General features: G+C 44.6%; 2 protein-coding genes across 2 annotated transcripts in view; one reads left to right on the top strand and one right to left on the bottom strand.

Moving 5' to 3' along the window:
• DNAJC3 (DnaJ heat shock protein family (Hsp40) member C3) overlaps positions 1-1,215 on the bottom strand; it is a 28,420-nt gene extending 27,205 nt beyond the window's left edge. The window contains exon 1 of the mRNA XM_062487809.1: positions 979-1,215. Coding sequence (XP_062343793.1) covers positions 979-1,060 — 82 coding nt within the window. The 5' untranslated portion in view covers positions 1,061-1,215. The remainder of the gene's footprint in view (positions 1-978) is intronic.
• A 9,824-nt stretch (positions 1,216-11,039) lies between these two features.
• The window catches only part of DZIP1 (DAZ interacting zinc finger protein 1), a 33,662-nt gene continuing 24,765 nt past the window's right edge, over positions 11,040-19,936 (top strand). The window contains exons 1-5 of the mRNA XM_062514932.1: positions 11,040-11,066; positions 11,123-11,617; positions 15,691-15,775; positions 17,282-17,406; positions 19,613-19,774. Coding sequence (XP_062370916.1) covers positions 11,040-11,066; positions 11,123-11,617; positions 15,691-15,775; positions 17,282-17,406; positions 19,613-19,774 — 894 coding nt within the window. The remainder of the gene's footprint in view (positions 11,067-11,122; positions 11,618-15,690; positions 15,776-17,281; positions 17,407-19,612; positions 19,775-19,936) is intronic.

The raw sequence follows: 19,936 nt of genomic DNA, 5'->3' as shown, positions 1-19,936 counted from the left end.
CTTGCCACAGTATGTTTCTGTTGCCACTTGGCCAGCAGAACTATAATTTACTGTGTATCAACAGAAGTTTCAATGCTAACCTCTATTTTCCTTAAGTCCATAGACTTTTTCTGACTACTGACAGCTTCAGTTCCACTTCCATCTGCCAGTGGAAGGTAAAGAATGCCCCCCAGGTGAAACCCAGACTGTAACCACCATTCTGTAACAGAGTTAGAAACTTAACAGAAGCCTGTGAATAAAAGTCTGGCTACACAGGTGTTGCTGACAGTGTACTGCGAAGGTAAACAAGCTACACAAAGCACAGATAAGCTGAACTTCAAATACTAATGGTGAGAGGTTTAAAAAAAAAAAAAACACAACAGAAATCATAACAAAAAAACAAATTCAACGCAACCATCAAAAGCCTCAGCGAATCTCTAAGCGTGGTACTAATACTGGCTACGGCTGAAAAGGGCAACTGGAGGAGCCTCTGAACTTCGGAACTACACAAAATCCACACCGAAGCGATAAATTCACGGCTAGCACAGAAGGGCCGAAGCTGTCACACGGCTGCACTCGAGGCCTCACACAGGCTGGCGGCAGCCCCAGCCCGTCCGTGAGCAGGCCGGGGAGCGGAAAGCGCACACACAGCGAGCACCTCCAACCAGGAACTCCGACTAACCCCAACAGGTCACCGGCAGCGGCCGTGCCCTCCTTACGCACCCTTCGCCACAGCCCCGAGTGATGAGGTGGCAGCGCTGTACCTCCCTCCTCATACCCTTTCCCGAAATATTCCCCCCCCTCAAGACGACACGGGCCGGGGGAGGCGGGGGGTTGGGGGGGGTGTTGTGCCCCGCCGCCATGGCGGACACCGCGCAAGAGGGCCAGAGGGAGGACGACCAGCCACCACGGCCGAGGGCCCAACCCCGGCGGGCCGCGGACGGCCGCAGCACTGCCCCTCTCGCAACACACCCCCACAGGCACCCCGGCCCGGCTCACCCTGGTACTGCAGGTCGAGGAGCACGAGCAGGAAGGGCAGCGCGGAGCCCAGGCGCCCGGCGGAGGCAGCAGGGGACACCATCTCCTCCTCCTCCGTCGCCGCCCCCGTCCCGACAGTGGCGGCTTCGGGCCGGGCCCCACCGAGCGGCGGCTTCAGCTCCTCCGGGGAGGGTCGTGGGCGACGCTGATTGGCCCCGCCAGGCGCGCCCGCCCCTGACTGCCGCCCGCCGCCGGACGTGAGGGAGCGGCGTGAGCGCGCCCGTCCCCGCTGCGGCGGCCCCGCCCCGGCGCGGTGCCCCCACTGAACATGGCGGCGCGGCCGGCACGGGCCCTCAGCTGAGATGGCGGCGCCCCGCCCCGCCCCGCCCGCCGAAAGGCGTACGGGGCGTGTGTCTGTCTGCGTCTGCGTTTCATCTCCTGTCTGTGTGCCCGGTCCCGCCTTGCTCATGTTGATGTCCCTAGTGTGAGCGGTAGTTAACGATTTGCCCCGAGAATTGCAGAGAAGGAAAATTGGATTGAGAAATACAGTCTTGCCTTATCACAGAAGCACAGAATTTCCTGAGTTAGAAGGGACGCATCAAGATCATTGAGTCCAACTCCTGGCCCTGCACAGGGCATCCCCAAGAATCACACCCTGTGCCTGAGAGCACTGTCCAGACGCTTCTTGGGCTCTCTCAGGCTGGTGCTGTGAGCACTTCCCTGGGGAGCCTGTTCCAGTGCCCAGTCACCCTCTGGGGGAAGAACCTTTTCCTGATATCCAATCCAAACCTCCTCTGACACAACTTGAGGCTATTCCCTCAGTCCTGTCACTTCCACTACAGAGAAGAGATCAGTGCCTGTCCCTCCTCTTCCCCTCATGAGGAAGTTGTGACTGCAATGAGGTTTCCCCTTGGTCTCCTCCACGCTGAACAGACCAAGCGACCTCAGCCACTCCTCATACGGCTTCCCCTCTAGGCCCTTCATCCTCATGGCCCTCCTTTGGACAGCCTCTAATAGATTCATGTCTTTCTTATATTGTTGCACTCAAAACTGCACACAATACTCGAGGTGAGGCCACACCACTGCAGAACAGAGTGGGACAATGGCCTCCCCTGCCCAGCTGGTGATGGTCTGCAAAGCTATATAGCTGAAATATAAAAATGCTTTCAAGGGGATTTATAAAAATTAGGCTGGTTTCAGAAACAAGTTCCTTCAGAAGTCTTGAGTCTGGCATGAAAGTCTGGATGACAAAGACTACACTAATGTTCAGAGTGCTGTCACGATAGAAAGCTAAGGAATTGTTCCCGAGTTGCTGCTGGTAATATAAAGTAACATCAGAGGGCGGCAATTAGCAAGGAATGACTCTTTAAGCTACTCATTGCTTAAGAGAGTGAACTGAATAAGGAGACATTTGGTGGAGATACTTATATCTGGGAAGGACCCTGGTATGCTTGGTGATACAATTTATAGATACAATTTCATTAATAATCTTGGTTCCAAAACCACCTTAACATAGGTTTCCTGGTCCAGGAAGAATATAGAATATTCTTCCTGAATATAGAAGCAATATCGCAGACTGTTGTGTTGCATGCACAGTCTAGTATGAAAAAAAGGAGGAGATGAGAGAGGATGATAACACAGAGGTAGTATTCACAGGACTGCTTCTTGTAAGAGGTCTCTCAGTCCTTGTATCTTGTTTTTTTTCTCACCTATGTACATCCCTGTCAGAGACCTAGCTGTGATGGAGCTACATGAAATAGTAATGTACCTCTGCTTAACACAGGATTCTTATTAATGTAGGTTCATCTTTTGGGAATTTCACATTTTGATTGGTGTTCACAGGAGAAGGCTGTGGGGAAATTCCCTTATCTGGGTTCCTTTACAGTAAATGGAAACAGAAAGACTCCTACAACCCACAGATCAGCACAAGAACATAATTTACATGCTCTAAACTTTTACTTGGAAAAGCTGATCTTTGTAATTGGATTTGAGAGGGAGTGTGAGTGCCCAGTCTTTTCTAGGTCAGTGGAGCAAAATATTTAATTTATGAATACATGCCCTTATTAAAGCATGTATCTTATTTTTGGGACATAGAATATTTTTGATTTAAAATGCCTCTTTGAAAGTTAAAAAGTATTGCTTCAAATATCGAGATACTGTTATTTTTCTGAAATAAAGGATTTTATTTTGAAAATATACGAAAAATGTTAACATTAATGAACTCTTCCTGTTTCTTGATTGAAGCAATTTCTGAAATTCAGTCTATTTGCATAAGTAGTTTTGATTTCTCCAAAACTGGTTTTGGTTCACCTATCATTAATTACATATACTCTTCTCAGCTCAGCTCTAAGTTTCAAACCTCTCTGATACCACCAACCTATTTTGTTTCTCTTGAATGTCTCTGTTTTTTTTTACAAACCGTGAAATATACCATTGACAAAGTGTTGTGCCATCACTGAAGGTGTTTGTTCTTACTTTATGTCTGCTAAAACACCAAACAAGCAAAGCTCACACTTCCAAGCACTTTAACCAGAATTTAGAGCATGTATGTGTATGCAGCCTTCCCTCTGCCTGCTCTAGCAGATACCTCCATATTCTTCCTTCATAAGTGGACGTCTCCATTTCTCAGGATATTATTCATTCAAGCCACTGGCAACAGCACACGCCTCATGCAGAGTTTTACAAGTTCAGGTAAACCATTAGTCTGTGATGCCACCTAGCATCCTCTTTTACCCATCCAACTGCAGGATATTATAGCCACATCAGTGAAAAAGTGCAATGTAGTTGTTAGGAAAAAAACAAATATCTAACGTATGTTATTCAAAATTCATCTAGAGGTAGTTAAGTGTTAAAATCCAAGTACTTGCTTGTGTGACCTTTCTAGTGCTGCAATGGCATCAATGGTTTCGGTGTCTTTGCAGACATTTCTCTATGGTTAAGTTCAATTCCCTCCAAGTTTGGAAGAAAGGAAAAGAAATGAGCTGGCCATCTTAGTAAAATCCAGCTAGACTTGTTACGTGAAGAGAAACTTTGAAGAGAAACTTTTTTATTTGAAGATAAAAAAGATTTAAGTTGAAAAGAGTCTGAAGCACCCAAACTTGAAAATAAAATTTATTAAACTACGTAGAGCAGCGTCGATTCAAACTGCTTAATTGTGGCAGGTGGGATTAGTTGGAATTAAGGAGGTGACACAAAAGGATAAGGAGAGTGGTTCATTCTACCTTTTTTAAATATTTTGTTTTCCTGTGAAAAAAATACATAAATTATTTCCTCAGGTAAACTGAATGATGGAAAGTTTGAACAAATTGAAGTATTATAGCTATTTGTCATAGCTTAACCCCAGCCAGCAACTAAGCACCACACAGCTGCTCGCTTGAAAATTAAAAAAGTGTGCCGTGGTGGGAACTGGCAGGAAGGAAAAGATTAAATAATCTAGGAATCTGGCTAGACTCATTATTATACTTGCAACATTCTGGTGAAGTCAACTTTCCACCAGAGTTAATGATTACTTGTATGCATCACTCTGAGAGTTCTGTAGGAGAGAGGTTACTGAAGAGTCTATTTCTCAGTTCCGAAGACACTTTTCCCACTGCCCTCTCCAATGAAAACATCTTGTACCTCATGAGTAGTCCTCCTTCCTACCACAAAATACACCAATAACTTTTTCAGTTAATGTGTTGCATCAGTGCTCTGAGGGCACTGCCAGGCCTGGCTGTCCCTTCCCAGCCTCCCTCAGCACCCAGTGCCCATGCTGTTCAGGATATTTCCCAAATAGCCATTGCCAAGATGGCATCGTATTTCACCCCACAATCAGAGTACTCTCATTTTGGTGTTATCCAGTTGCAGGTACCCTCTATGAGCCTCACAAATACCTTGCAAATGCTTTTGGTCCTCTCCTAGTAAATCCACACCTGTTTTAGGAGAGTACTTTTGTCACCAAGGTATACAAGCGTAGAACTCGGCACTAATGTGGGTTAAAGAATACCCACCCTTGCCAACTGAGGCTTTACTTCTTGCAGCTGGTAATTAAAGATTAATCGAGCTCTGGAACAAATTAAAAGTGAAAGAATGACAGGGTGAGATCCACCCCTTCAGCATAAAAAATCTTGGTTATAGCTCTCATCCAAGGTCTGCTTTTGTATTTTGTATTAAACAGATCCTAGAATAAGCAACCAAAATCTACTTTTCTGCACACTTCATATACCACTCCCCTCATCAGCTAAAGACAATATACAGCATTTTCTCACATAGTTATCATTTACTTTGATAGAAAAACCACTTTCATAGCAAAAGAGATCCTTACAAGGTATGCTGAACAGATTGTGGTGTTGCCATTAGGGCATCCATTCTAAGGGCATGAGATATAAAATTTGTTGGGCACCCAAGGGACTGCACTTGAGCATCTTGGTTGGAGCTCTGAGTGCTCCAACAATTCACATAAAATGCTCATCAACTTGTATTGTATATTTGCCTCTAGGCCTGACCCATAGATGCTGTGAATGTCACACTGCAGGTTTGCAAAGTCCTCTTTTAAGATTTACCACACTAAAGCTTTCATAAAGCATCTTCCTCTGGCAATGCCTGCTTTAGTAGCCCAATAGATGCAGATCTGCAGTAGTAAAAGTCACTGGTACTGAGGACAGGATGTCCACATTTGATATATGTTCAGGCTGTCCTTCAGACTAACCTGATCCTCTGGATTGAACACCCATTAATGACTGCAGCATGCTGAGGTACCCTTGGACCATCAAAACCCAAAGCATCTGAATGATTACGTCTTTTCTTAAAGCTGGTGTTCACAGAGTATGTGCCCACATCTACACTGTCACAGCAGAATTTCATGGTTCAGTAAGGTAAGTTGGTCAGACTCAGTAAGTCTGTGTACTTTGGAAAACGCAGTGGTGTATCCCTGGCCAAATGGAATTCCTAAATGAAGATTAGGTATTTTAAATGTCTAATGATTTCCACCATCACTGAATTTGCCAGCATAATCTATATTAAATGCACACTGTTTGAAACCTTCCCTTTGGCCACAAAGGCTGCTCAGCATTTATAATGGAAAAAACACAATTCAAAACCCTTACAGGGAAGAGGAGTAAAATCAGAAGGATGTGATGTAATCTGTAGCTGTTGGAATGATTCTATTTGCATGATACAATACATTGAAAATACAGTTGAATACATTGAACCATTGAACCATTTCATTGAAAATAACAACTTCACCTGACATTACTTCGTTTAAGATACCTGCAGAAAAGCATACTCCCGGCCTCATCCTTGTACTGGAACATGGTGTTTTCCTGAACACGCCAGGAAACTCTCGTGAAAGATCCACACCTTCTCCCGTTGGAGATGTGATAATTGATAGAGATTATCATTACGCTCTCGGTCCCTCGGGCTTCCCTCCAGCTCGTCAGGTAGGCGGGCGTCTGCAGCCCCACAAACCCCTTTCCAGCTCCGTGGGCAGGCAGGATGCTGCAGATCCCGAGACCCCGCTCCAGCTCGGCTGGCAGATGGGTTCCTGCAACCCCCAACCCCGAACCATCCATCTCGGTGGGCAGGCGGGCTCCTGCCCCCGCCCCACCGCTGCCCTGCCGCGCCGCCCGCCCCGCGCCGGCGAGGACTCCTCATCCCGCTGAGAAGTTCGCTGCTCCACGGGTTTAAACGTGTCCTGTTCGGTGACTGCGTGCCAAAACGTGCCTTGAATTTCCAAAGGCAGCCTGTCCAAAGCTTGTTGTAACTTCCCTTGCATTATACAAAAAGGGAGAGAAAAGGCTGCTTCTCGGTCGGAGAGGCTCGGGTCAGGACCAAGACAAAGGACGTCTCGCCTGGGCATCAACATCTGCCGGGCAGGTTTTCAAGGAGCGAGAATCGGCGAGCAGCGGGGGACCCCTCGCCTGCCTCGGCCGCCGACCCCTCCGCGGCCTCGGGGCAGCGGGGCCGGCGCGGGACGGGCCCGGCGGAGGCCGGGGGGCGCAGCCGCCGCAGCACCGCCGGTAACGGCCGGGGCGGGAGCGGCCGCAGCCCCGCCGCCCCTCCGCGCCCTGCGGGGCCCGCCGAGACCCGCGGAGCTGCAGCCCGAGGTGAGCGCAGGGGTGTCTCTTTCTCCCCCACCCCGCAGGAGGCACAGGGAGGCAGAGCCCGGCGGGGCCTCCCCCCTGGGGCAGGCGGGAGGGAGCGGCGAGGCGGCCGCGCTCCGAAGCGGAGCCGAAGGTTTTGGCAGGCAGATGGAGCCCGGCTCAGGGCCTCCCGCAGGCCCGGCCGTGCCCGGCCGCCTCCCGAAGCGCCGGGTCCGGAGGGGAGGGGTGGCCGGGGGAGCAGGGGTGGCCGGGGGAGCAGGCGGGGCCACCCCTGACCGAGGGGGCCTCGCGGGTGCGTGATGACCCTAAATTCCTCGTGGGCACAACTCCCACAACAGGGTAAACACCGCGGAAAGAAAGGGGAAAAAGATCGAAAAGGGCCGCTTCCGTCCGTCCGTACTTTTTCTGTCTCCATCGAGATGCCCGGGCAGCTTGTACCTCTTCTCAATTTCTCAATGTCCCTCCCACCCCTGGAATGCTCAGAGCCAGGTTGGATGGGGCTCTGAGTGACCTGGTCTGCTAGAAGGTGCCTCTGCCCGTGTCAGCTGGTTGGAACTTTAAAGTCTTTCTTTAAGGCGCCTTCCAGCAAACACCATTAGATGATGCATAGATGATGTGACGCGACAGCAAGGTCACGTTCAGTTAAAGCAGGTTTAGTTGGAGCAGCATGCGAATCTGTGTGGATATTCCTGACTAAATATATTAATTGAGGAGAATAAACTACCCTCAGGCATGTTTTACTTTGCTGGCTTTAAATGATGTTTGGTTATTTTTTTCTAATTAAACCCATGCATCTGTCAGTGAAAGGCCCTTATTTAATGTGTGTTTTTTCATGGTCCTTCTGCTTGACACATAAAGTGGTAGCTTTCAGAATTCACTTGCTTTTTATGTGAAGAAATTTGTCGTATGTCAAATAAATGGAGTACATATTATGCTTAGATCTTTGGGAGTTAGATTTCATTATGTGTAACTTAACAGTTCCTTTGATTAGAAAATATATTCAAATACCTGTTTTCCAAGGTGTTTTAAAGAATCTGAGGCATGAGCATTTTGGACAGTAGCCAGTATTTGAGCATTTTAAAAGATCTTGCTGCTTTCAAATATAAGTGTATTTATACACTAAATAGAAGTGAGTCTGTGTTATGTTAGAAATAGCTCTGAAGAAGATTAGCAGTTTTTTTTATTACTTCACCACTCAAAGCAGTGCAAAGTTCAGTGGTAAACCAGGCAGAGCTATATTTGATGTAAATCAAAAAGTGTTAAATAGTTTTCTTTGAAGACTTGCTGGAGCCCCTGTTGGTGGAAAAGGAGGTTGCAAAAAATGTCATCCTTACAGGGGAAGACTTCTATGTTGCAAACATTACACAGTAGCTTTCTAAATTAAAAACAAGTGGCGTGTTAAGTGATGGGAGAATCTAAATGGAACTGGACCTTAGTTATAAGTGTAACCAGTAGGCTTAAGTTTCAAGGTCCAAAAAGCAACAACCAACATAGAAATCTACATAAAACTAAGAGCTTGTAATTTGTGAATGTGTTCGTGTTGGTAGCAACGTTGCTGGTATTTTTGTGGAAGTCGTTCTATACTGTAATTAGTGGTAGATGTGTTAGTGTTTATATTGGAGAGGGTGATGTTAAAAGTCCAGGTGAGAGATGGGGTTCATTACAAGTTCCTAGGAGGTGAATAGAGGGAAATACTAAGGGGGAGTGTAACTTTTTGTTGTGTCCCCTGCCCTGTTGTTGTTGGCCAGGGGGAAGTTACAAGGTTTGTGAGTGCTGGCCTTTCAGGCACTCAGCTTCATGGTTTCTCACACAAACCTGTAGTTTCCAGCCAGCATAAAAAGACCAGGAGAGCAGCTCAGACTTTTTCCACAGGCTTTATTATCGTCCGTGAAGGGATCAGGCTACAAATCCAAAGATGCAGGATCACACATGTAATTTTTTAGGGTTTGGGGGTATCACGAGTAAACCAATGGAAAACAGGGTTAACACATTTTGGCCAACTACATTATCTTTCTTTGTTTGGGACAACCAATTATAAAGAACCAAACCTAACCAATAATATTCTAAAAAATTAAGAAAAAGAACTTACATTTTTCTAACGTGAGTCATTCTAAGCAAGTAGTTTTTCTTATCTCAAAGGAAGTTCCAGGGGGCTGTCGCAGGACTATCTGCAGAGGGATTCATCTCCTCTACAGAGGAGTATGAACTATGTGGAAGAGCTGAAAGGGGATGGAGGAGGCCTAACAATATGGTTAGGATCTACATGATCTATGAGAAGAAAGTGAGGAAACTGAGCTTGTTTAGTGCAGTGAAGAGAAGGCAAAGTGGAACTCTAGTTGTGGCCTACAGTTACTTGAACAACTGCAGCAAAAATATTCAAACCATTTTTTAATCTTGGTAATAGCAGATACCTGGTAGATATTAAGGAAAATGTTTTCATGAGGAGGAGAGCACAGACATGCAACAGGTTGCACAGGGAGGTCATGGTTTGTTTGTTTATCTTAAATGCCACAGGTGATGTGAACTATTGTGCGGCAGAAATTTGGACTGGACGATGATCACCAGAGGTCCCCTGAGAACATCTCTGTGAGTCTATAACACATGATGTAGAGGAGACCTACGGAATGGAGTGTATGATCTGATATGTATTGTGTGACTGTTCTTGGAGAGGTATGTATCTAGGAATGACCAAGAGAAAGAGAAACCGAAATATACGTGGGGAGGACTGAAAATTTAGGGAGGTATAAATGTGGAACATGGCAGTAAAGCAGACATAGCTAGGGGACTGAAATATTAAGAAATGGTTACAGGAAGAGCAGATTTTTGGAGAAGAGTGGTAAAGATCAGTGAGGGAATAGGGTGATTTTGTATGATGGAGGACAAAGATGCTGCTGCTTAGAAACAGTGTTTGAAGCAACCAAGCAGGAGGAAGGGAAATACTGAACTGGGAAACAGTGGGATTTTAGGTGGGGCAGGGATATAGGCAGAAGTTGTTGGTTGCGTTGGAGAAAACGAGGATGGATGGTAAAACAGGTGATGTATGCAAGCCATGAGGTGCTTCATGGGGCTGAAGTGTTTGGGATTGGTAGAATGAGAGAGACAGGAACAACAGATGTGGTGAGGTTGTAGGGTTGTATGGTTGCAGGAGTGGGTCTGGTGTGTGCTGATACCAGGCAGAGGTGTGTTGATTAGGTGGGTGAGGAGAGCGTGTGAAAGCGGTGTGCAAAGTGTGTGACTGTGTTAAGGTGAGGAAGGTGTTTGAAAGCAGCCGGCAGGAGGTTGGTGTGTAGGCATTGAGAAGGGTATGGAGTTGGACTGGAGAGATTTCACAGAGCAGTAGCTGAGGCACGCGAGGGTGCAGCAGCGTGAAGATGTACAGAGAAACGACATGTGTATGAACGCTGTTGGGGGGGAGGCGACAGGTGTTGTCACATCTGGGAGAAAGTTGAGTAGGCGAGGCTGGAGAAGGGCACAGGACCCCACAGGGGTAGAGGAGTGTAAGTCGTGGGGGAGTGAGAAAGTTTTGAGTCGGGAGAAGCACGGAGGAGACTCAGGAAGGGGATGCACGTTGAACGTGAGAGCATGGTGGCATGTACAGGCTTCAAAGAAGAGAAGGGAATGTGGACAGAGAAAGCGTACGCTGTGTAGCTGTGTTAACGGTGCATAAACGTAAGAGCGGAGCCGAGGATACGTTTGTTGCCGCGAGTAGCGTAGTGCAGATGGTAAAGGATGCCCTGCGTGCGGTGCCCGGGGCAGCGAGAGCCCCGGGACGCGCGGAGAGAGCTCCTTAGCGCGGCGCTGCCGCGTCGCGGGAGGAGGATGCCGGGAGGGAGAAGGACGGGATTTGTGCCGGGCACGGAGCCGAAGGGCCGAGGGGCGGGGAGCGGGCGGGAGGCGGCACAGCCCGGCGTCACTGCCGCCCTCCCCTCGCGTAGGCCGGGGCTGCTATAGCGACGCAGAGGACGCCGGCGCCGAGCGGAGCCGCAGGGACGGAGCCCGGACATGGTGAGCGCCGGGATGGGCGGGCTAGCGGGCGGCGGGGCGGGGAGTGCCGGTCCGGGCTGAGCCTTGTCTCTCTCCCGCAGCCCTTCTCCCAGCGCACCTACCAGCCGCCGGCGGCCGGGCCCGGCGCGGGGCCGACCGCTTTTCCCGCGTTCCAGTTCCGCGGGCGGCACGAGAACCCGGACTGGCGGCGGCTGAGCACCGTGGACGTGGAGCGGGTGTCGCGGGAGGGGGACGTGGCAGCCCTGCAGGCGCACCTGGAGCATGTCACCTTCTGCAGCGCCGAGCGGGAGTGCTGCCCGCACTGCCAGGGCCCCGCAGACCCGCTGCTGCTGAAGCTGCTGCGCCTGGCGCAGCTCTCCACCGAGTACCTGCTGCACTCCCAGGAGTACCTCAGCGCACAGCTCGGCAGCCTGGAGGAGGCCCTGAGAGAGACACAGGCCCAGCGTGACCAGCTGGGCAAGGAGGTGGCCCAGCGCTCGCAGGAGATCCAGGGGCTCAAGGAGGAATGCCGGCGGAGGAAGAAAATGATCAGCACCCAGCAGATGATGCTAGAGGCACGAGCCAACTACCACCAGGTGAGAGGAGAGGGCCTGGTGGCCCAGTCACCCACACCTTGTCGGCTCTGAGCCTATTGGGATGGGCGGCAGAGCAGCCCCACTCTGCTGGGGTGCAGTTGCTTGCTGGGTGAAAGGCTGGAACTGCAAGGACCTTTTGCAGTGACCTTGCAAAAGGAATTGCATTGCTAGCACTTGTTTTCTGTCTGTGTTTCAGAGACTCTTGAGAGAGTGCTACATCATCTTTAATAAATCCTCTTTATACTAACAGGTGCTCTTTAATCTTGATTTGCTTTAGATGCATCTGAAATGTCAGATACATACAAAACCTGTCATGAGCATGTTACTACTTTGTTGTGTTGCTCTTTCCTTGTCTGTCAACTGCATGGTCAGAGAAAACATGGGGCAAATACATCAGAACTGCTTCTGAACAGTAATGTACTGTCTGTGATAAGTCACTGTCCTGCATTGATGTTCTCCAGGCACAAAGTTTCTGCTTGTGTGTGTGACTCAAAGGTGACTCAGGCAAGATGGTAAAGAGCTTCAGTGAGTTAGCTCAGCTCTGATTCCACAACAGTCTGTTCCTAAAGGGTCTTCCTTAAGAACCTTAGTAACTTAGCTGTTCTGACTGACATTTGTCATGGCACTCTGCTTTTATTGGCAGGGGGTTTGTCTTACTACAACAGTGTGGTACTTTGATTTAAGTATTTTTCAGCATCAGCATTTTAAGGTTTCAAGAATGCAAATTTCAGCTTCAAATGTAATCTAAAGTGTAAAGGGAACACTGGGCACAGACTTGACATGATTTCAGGCTAGCTCTGTATGTTTAAAGTTACAGGCATAGTTCAATATTTAAGATATCAGCTAAGTTGGCTCACGTGTTTCTGAAGGGGAAGAGGTACCTTATGCCCCAAGAGTAGAACTATACATGAAGCAAGGTCCATGCATTCAGGTGTTAGTCTGAAGGACAAGCTGCTGATATGGAACTATTTTTATAAAAACCTTTATGCAACTCACAAAGCTGTTTGTCCTGTGTTGCAAAAGAAAACTGATTGTATGTGCCATTTTATGTGTAAACTTAAATAATTATCATGCTGTGATTGCCAAATATTATTAAGTTTTCTGGAAATATTTGTAGTGTGCAACTGTCTCTGTGGAAGCTGAAAACATGGTAGTGAACTTGTCTTATTGCTGATCTGTTCAATGGCATTTCCAGTAAAACAGAGTTGGAAATCCATTTCCATTCATAATTTGATTTCATATCTCCCCTCTTTCTTTCTTCTCTGTTAGTAATTTCTTTTCTCTAGAAGTTATTTAAGTTCACATACATTTAATGTGAATATTTTGGAATTCAGATGTAATGCCTTTAACCCAATACCAATATAAGTTTAACCGTGAAATGCTACTATTAAACGGCACTGATACCTACAAGTCATAAATGTAAGATTTGTTGATCAGTACCTTCATGTGAGTAATACGAATTTAATTTTAAATAACATTTTTCACTTTTTTGATACTTTGTTCAGAAATCATACATTCTCATGTACAATGTAGGCATAAAGTGAATATTGTGGTTAATGCTGTGACAAGTAGTTGCAAGAAAAGTGCTGCATAATTCAAAACTTAAATATTCCCTGTGTTAGTCCTGTCTCCTGCAGTAAGAGCTTTCTTTCACTACCAGCAAGTCAAACTGACATGAAGCTTGTGCTTGAATGGGTAACATTATTTCACAGCCAATTTAATTCTGTAAATCATGTGCAATCTGTTACACTGTAAGCTCTCTCTTGGTTGGCAGTAATGCTTTCCTGCCATACTATATCACTTTATGTTGGTTTTTATATTAGGTCTTGCATTTGCTCAACAAAATTTGTCTTGATTATTCATGGCTTTAGTGTTTGCTGAAAAGTGTGTTTCATACTCAACAACCAGCGGCAGCATTTTAAATATAATATGAAATCTAGGAATTTTACATAATCACAGAATCATTTAGCTTGGAAAAGACCTCTGAGATCATCAAGTCCAACCTTTGACTGATCAACATCTTGTCAACTAGACCATGGCACTAAATGCAGTGTTCATTTATTTCTTGAACACCTCCAGGAATGGTGACTCCACCACCTCCCTTGGCAGTCCATGCCAATGTTTAACCACCCTTTTAATGAAGAAATTCCTGATGTCCAGCCTGAACCTTCCCTGTCACAGCTTGATTCTAAGTCCTCTTTTCCTGTCATTTGTTGCCTGGGAGAAGAGGCTAACCCCTGTGTAATTCCACCCTCCTTTCAGGCAGTTGTAAAGAGTGGTAAGATCTGAGCCTTCTTTTCTGCAGACTAACCACCCCCAGCCTCCTCATCTACTCCTTGTAGGTCTTACCCTCCAGACCTTTCACCAGTTCCACTGCCCTTCTCTGGGCATGCTCCAGCACCTTAGTGTCCTTCCTGTAGTGAGGGGCCCAGAACTGCACACAGGATTTGAGGTATGGCCTCAGCAAGGCTGGGTATAGAGGGACAATCAGTGCTTTGGTCCTGCTGGCCATAACACTGCTTATACAAGCCAGGATGACACTAGCCTTCTTGGCCACCTGGGCATGCACTGGCTCATGTTCAGCAGCTGTTGACCAACACTACCTGGTCCTTTTCCAATGAGCAACTTTATAGACGCTGTCCCAAGCCTGAATGCTGCAGGGGGGTTTGAGGTTGGAGTGAAGGACCTGGTGCTTGGTCTTGCTGTACCTCATAAGGTTGGCCTCTGTCCATCAATCCATGAGCTGCCAGCTTTTCCAGGAGAATGCTGTGGTAGATGGTGTTTGCTTAAGTCCAGGTAGGCAATATCCACAGTCTTTCCCTCACCCACTATGCAGGTCACTTGGTAGTAAAAGGATCAGGTTAGTCAGGCAGGACCTGCCTTTCCCAACCCTATGTTGGCTGGGCCTGATCGCTTGGTTGTCCTGTGTGTGATTGCGCTGAAGATGTTCTGTTCCAGAACATTGCCCGGCACCGAGGTCAGGCTGGCAGGTCTGTAGTTCCCCAGATCCTCCTCCTGGCATTGATTATGGTGATGAGATCTCAAACCTGGTAATCTGGTTTCTTACTGTCATATCACACTGATAAGTAAAAATTACTTTTTTGAGTGCCTGTAGTTTGTTAAAATGTATTTATTTGAAAAAAAAGTATGAGCTACAGGAAATGAATGATCCTAAAGTGATGAGGGGCCTTGATACATAGTCTTATAGTATGTTACAGAGTTTGTAGATGTATCTTCTGCCCTTGTACTACCCATCTACTTTTAATATATTCTGAATGTTAGTAGAATGTCTTTTGAAGGTGAGCAAAAGGGATATTTCAAGAAGGGTAGGATCCAAATTTGACTTCAAATTTGTATTCAAAACTAGTAGGTAAATGATAGAAACAGTAATTGAAACAACTTTGTACTTTAGAAGGATTCTAGGTAGTGTGTTAATGTAGCTACATGCTATATTTTCTTCCGAAATTGTTTGCGTTACTTTACCTTGGTTGAAATGTCTGAGTATTTTACATGTCCTTTGAGTATTGCCATTTTACAATTCATACACTCAAACCCATCTTTATTGGTTTTTTTTCCCAGCTGTGTGGTGCTCTACTTTGTGGTGTTGCATGAATCTTAAGAACACCCGAGCTGCTAGTTGGCTGGAGTCTGTGTGTTTTGCTGAAGAGGGTTGTCATGCCTTTTCCTTATAGCTCTCTGTCTACATAGATGAGTCCTTGTCTGTGGTTTATATCTGAATTTGAACTTGCTTGGCCAGAGTCTATTCTGTTGAGTTTGAACAGTGCATAGCACAATCAAATTCTTGCTCATGACCATCACTATGAAACTTCAGACAGCATTAATAATATACTAATGACTTTACAGAAGTTGGGTACCATGAGAATTTTTGTTCTTATTCTTGTGAGATGGAATTTGTTAAAGTTACCTTCTTTTTATGGATGAATAAAATGTAAAAATCTGTAAAAAATTGTAACTGCTATATTTCCCAAAAAGATGTTACTAATGTGTTTTTGACTGTGTGTTTTTTTTTGTTTTTGTTTTTTTTTGTGTTTTTTTTTTTTTTTTTTTTGCAGTGTCCATTTTGTGATAAGGCTTTTATGACCTATTCCTTTTTACAAAGTCACATTCAAAGGCGTCACCCAGGAGAGTCTGAGATCCGTATGTACTTTAATGTTATCCAAAAAACTGAGACAGGTAATTTAGAAAAGTGTAAATATGTGCAGTCCATGGTTTTGTGTAACTTGGAAGAAAAGTTTTTACTTTCCATTTTTAAGTGGCAGACCCCACTTTGTGTGAATACAAGTACCACTGGCTGATACAATGTATTGGACAACATACGTTTCAGTCTCTGGAAAATAGTTGACAAAAACCTGTGGTGCCTTATTTGCCTCATCTTTTCAAACTAGCATTTCTGTTGAATACTTTAGCCAGTAGCACAGTTCAGAGCACAGTTTATCTTTAGGCATAGATGTTATGAAGGCGTGGGTAAAATGACCAAGCTGAACTAAGGAAAATAAATTTTGTAAACATATAATAATTATTAATACAGAAATAGTCTACCCCACCTGAAATTGGTTTGAATAGGATCAGGCTCTCATGGACTAAACTGACTGTAAAATGTAGTGATAAAGAGAAACTGTTAAGAGCAGTCTAACTTCATCATCTGTGATGCTCAAGGCTTTTTTACCACTTACTTGCATACTTTTTTCTCTCTTCACTAAAAGATGTTCAGTTTGAAAAACAATGTTCTCAACATTTCTTTCATTTATATAGAGCTTCTCTCATTGCTGCTAGGTTGCATACTTATGATTTATTGCTAAGGACCAACAAGTATTGACAAGTAACAGTGATTAGAAACAACTTAGGGAAAAAAGGACCATTTGGAGGGAGAAAAAGTGGAAAGAATCTAATAAGGTCTGAACTGTAGCTTGTCAGGCAAGTGGAACAGCAGCAAGAATGAGAGGGTTCTGAATAAATGGCTGAGGAAGTGTGAATATATTGGAAGAAGAAAGAAGCTCTTGGGCACCTTCCACTTGATAAAAATAATAGTGGAAGATGCTGCAGAAACAGTTGAAGTAATTGTTGTATAAAAGGATTAGCCTGAAATGGCTCTATGGGGAAAATATCCCATGCAGTTATTTCTGAAATAATACTCAGATTCCCCAGTGATGGGCAAGTAAATCCTTGGTAAATCAATGGAATATTTCACAGTTGAAGTTTGTTGTGATTTTTGCATATTTTAACGTTTTTGTTTGATATTCTTTCCATGTAAATAATTTGTTGTGTTCCAAGTGGACTCCTTACAAAAATTATTTAGATTAAACTTAACCTAAGAGATTGAGTAGCTCAAATTCACTTTGTCCTTCATGCATCCTTTTTATGAGCCTGTGTTGCTTAGATTCCTTTGAAATTAGGTTATAGAATACTTTCTCATGTAAGTATTTAATAAACTATTTCACATGTTAGTGGTACAAGTATTTGAGGGTAAGTTAGTAGTCCAGAGAATATATGTACTTAAAAGCATCTATGGAGAATCGTGGTAGTGGGAGGGGAAATGGTCTAAGAAAGTCACACTAAATGAACACTAGAAATGTATTTGCAGTAAGTATTACAGTTCCAAAAATTGCAACAAACCTTTTAAAAATCTCTGTTTCCTTCAAACAGAACAGAAGAAGAAAGGAAATATAGAAAAATTGCAGGATGAGATTGAAAAACTGAAGGAGCAGTTGCAGCTCACCAAGTCCCAGTTAGAGTTTGAACAACAGGCTAATTTGGCCAGGTTGTCTAAGGTAATATGTACTAAGTAATGTCTCAAAAGTATTACCATTTCGAATTGTGTTCACTCAACCCAGAGAAGTACTGGATTTCCCAGTGTTGAACACTTTCAACTGGACAAGGTCCTGGGCCACCTTGCCCAGTTTGTACTGTTGTCAAGAAAGGCTGGACCAGATTATCCTGAGTGATAATCCCTTCCAATCTGATAGTCTGTGATGGATGATGATTTTCTTCCTTGTTTTCAGAGGAAACCCTGATCTTCTGTAAAACATAAAGTGTTTTTTTTTTCTCCTGAACTCAGCTGAAGGCTTCTTTCTTCAGTCTTTTTGTTACCCCTTTCTTGGAAATTTTGAGGTTCCATTTTCAAAAGTATTGAATGACCAGATCAAAAGCTGGTAGTTTCACTTAGGAGGGCAGGCACTTTCAGAATAACGGGTCTTGGCCCTTTGTGGACATGTGGAAGGTATTCTACTCATTGATTCTGTGCCTAGCTTTTGAGACTTGCATCTATAACTTATTTCTCTTGCCCCTGAAGCATTGTTTAGTTTATGAGGTGGAACTTGGAGTATTCATAACAGTACAGTGTAGATTTTTTGGTGCCTTAGGGGTTTCTTTTGAAGTCACTTGACTTAGCTGAGGCTCTTAACTGCAAGGGGACTACCTGAAATGTCCTGAAGCTACAGTCTGCAGTGTTACACAACAGGCTTTCAAAACTTCTCTATTTTTCTGGGATGTCAGGGAAGATAGAAATGTGTGACAGGTTACAGTTTGTCTGCTGTGACTGACATCCACTGTCAACTCAGGTGTGATAATGTTACTGTCTTTTGATTGAAAGAGCAGAAGATCTTTCCCAAGTTGGTTTGGTTTCTTTTTTAAGAGAACTACTACTGGAGGGAATTTGTATATAAACTGCCATGCTTCCAATTCTTGGTCCCTTCTGCTCCTTTGAGGTGAAAGGATAGAGATGATCCCATTCTTCCTAGTTGTACAATGATTGCATGTTATAGTTAGAGAACAAATTCAGAGTGAATGCTGTGATGGAATAGTGTAGGTGTTTCCTAAAAGATACGTATGTCCTGGACAGTGAAATATAGGACTTTAAACAATTTGAGAACTATATAAAAATGCATTACTGTGTAGTGGAATGGTTGAAGTAATCTAATGAATAAGGTGGGGAAAATGTATGTGGGCATAAAATAGCTCTGATGTCATCTATGAAACAATGGCTTCTGAGCTGAGTGCTGTTACTGAAGGGCAAGATCTTGTGATACATAGCTCTGGGGAGATGTTAGTAGCAGCTAGCAAAGAAGATCAAATATTACTAATTATTCTGAAAAATCACTGTGCAAGCCACAGCCTCAATATGTTGTGTGAGTAGTCCCTTCATCCCAAAAAGGATAGGAAAAAGCTATAAAAGTTACAAAGATGAGCTACAAAGATCATCAGTCAGTATTTAGAATGACTGAGCATGCTGAGAGTTGTCAGTCTGAAGAAGAGACAAATGCTTGATGAAGATGAAGGGTGAGATACTGATACCTGTGAAGTCATGAATTACAGAGTGAATAGTGATGAACTCTGTGCTCCAGTTCAGGGCTCAGAGTCCATCAAATGTTCCTAGCAGGAGCCAGATTCAAGCCACTGCAACAAGAAAAGTACTTGGCTCTTCATGCAGCTTGTGGAACTCATTGGCTAAAGGTGTTGCAGTTGCTGTAAGCTGATGTGGCCTCAGGGGATGACTGCAAAGTGTATGAGGAGAAATGTATTGAAGTTCATGCAGTTAATGGAGTTCACAGAACGGTAACAGGCTCCAGAAGTCCTCTGAGCTGAAAACAGCTGGCAGCTTAGAGACTGTGAAGGAGAACGTGCACTTTTGCTTGGCCCCATATTGGCCTTTCTTACTTGTACACTTAAGGCCTTTGTGAGAAACAGGATGCTGAACTAAGTGGATCTTTGATATGACCAAGTGAGGTCATTTGTGTGTTTTTCAGTGAAAAATAATGAACTGCCAAAACTGTTTTGAAGCATACTTGTTTAGCTAGCAAAATGTAGGGTTTGCTACCCTGGAATTCTTCAAAAAACTGGTAGTTTTTTATGGATTTTGATGTCACAGTGTTTCGCAAATATTGGAAGTGACTGCATTCTACATGTAGTTTGGGAGTTTGAATTTGTATTGATTGTGAGGAAAAATAGCAAATAATGTTTTTTTAAAAAAAATTTCAGGAATGTGAGCAGCAAAAATCAAAAGAAGAAGAGATTCTACAATCATTTAATAAATGGAAAGACGAGGAAAGAGAGAAATTGGCTGATCAAATAGAAAAAGTGAAAGATATGTTTATGAAAGAGCTTAAGGAGTTATACTCAAGAAATTCAACCTTAGAAAATGTAAGCAATTCGAATTTTCTAACATTTTAAAGCATGAATCCCTTACAATAGATGGCAGTGAACTTGATATATTTGAAATGTGATAAAGCTCTTCCTGCAGATCTCTAAAAATAATGATTGAATGGTAGCTATAATTATATCTTTGTATGCAGGGATTTTGTT

This window comes from Cinclus cinclus, chromosome 2, assembly GCF_963662255.1.
Source record: "Cinclus cinclus chromosome 2, bCinCin1.1, whole genome shotgun sequence".
NCBI lineage: Eukaryota > Metazoa > Chordata > Aves > Passeriformes > Cinclidae > Cinclus > Cinclus cinclus.
The sequence above is the reverse complement of the archived record's forward strand: the minus strand, read 5'-3'. Positions and strand labels throughout refer to the sequence as shown.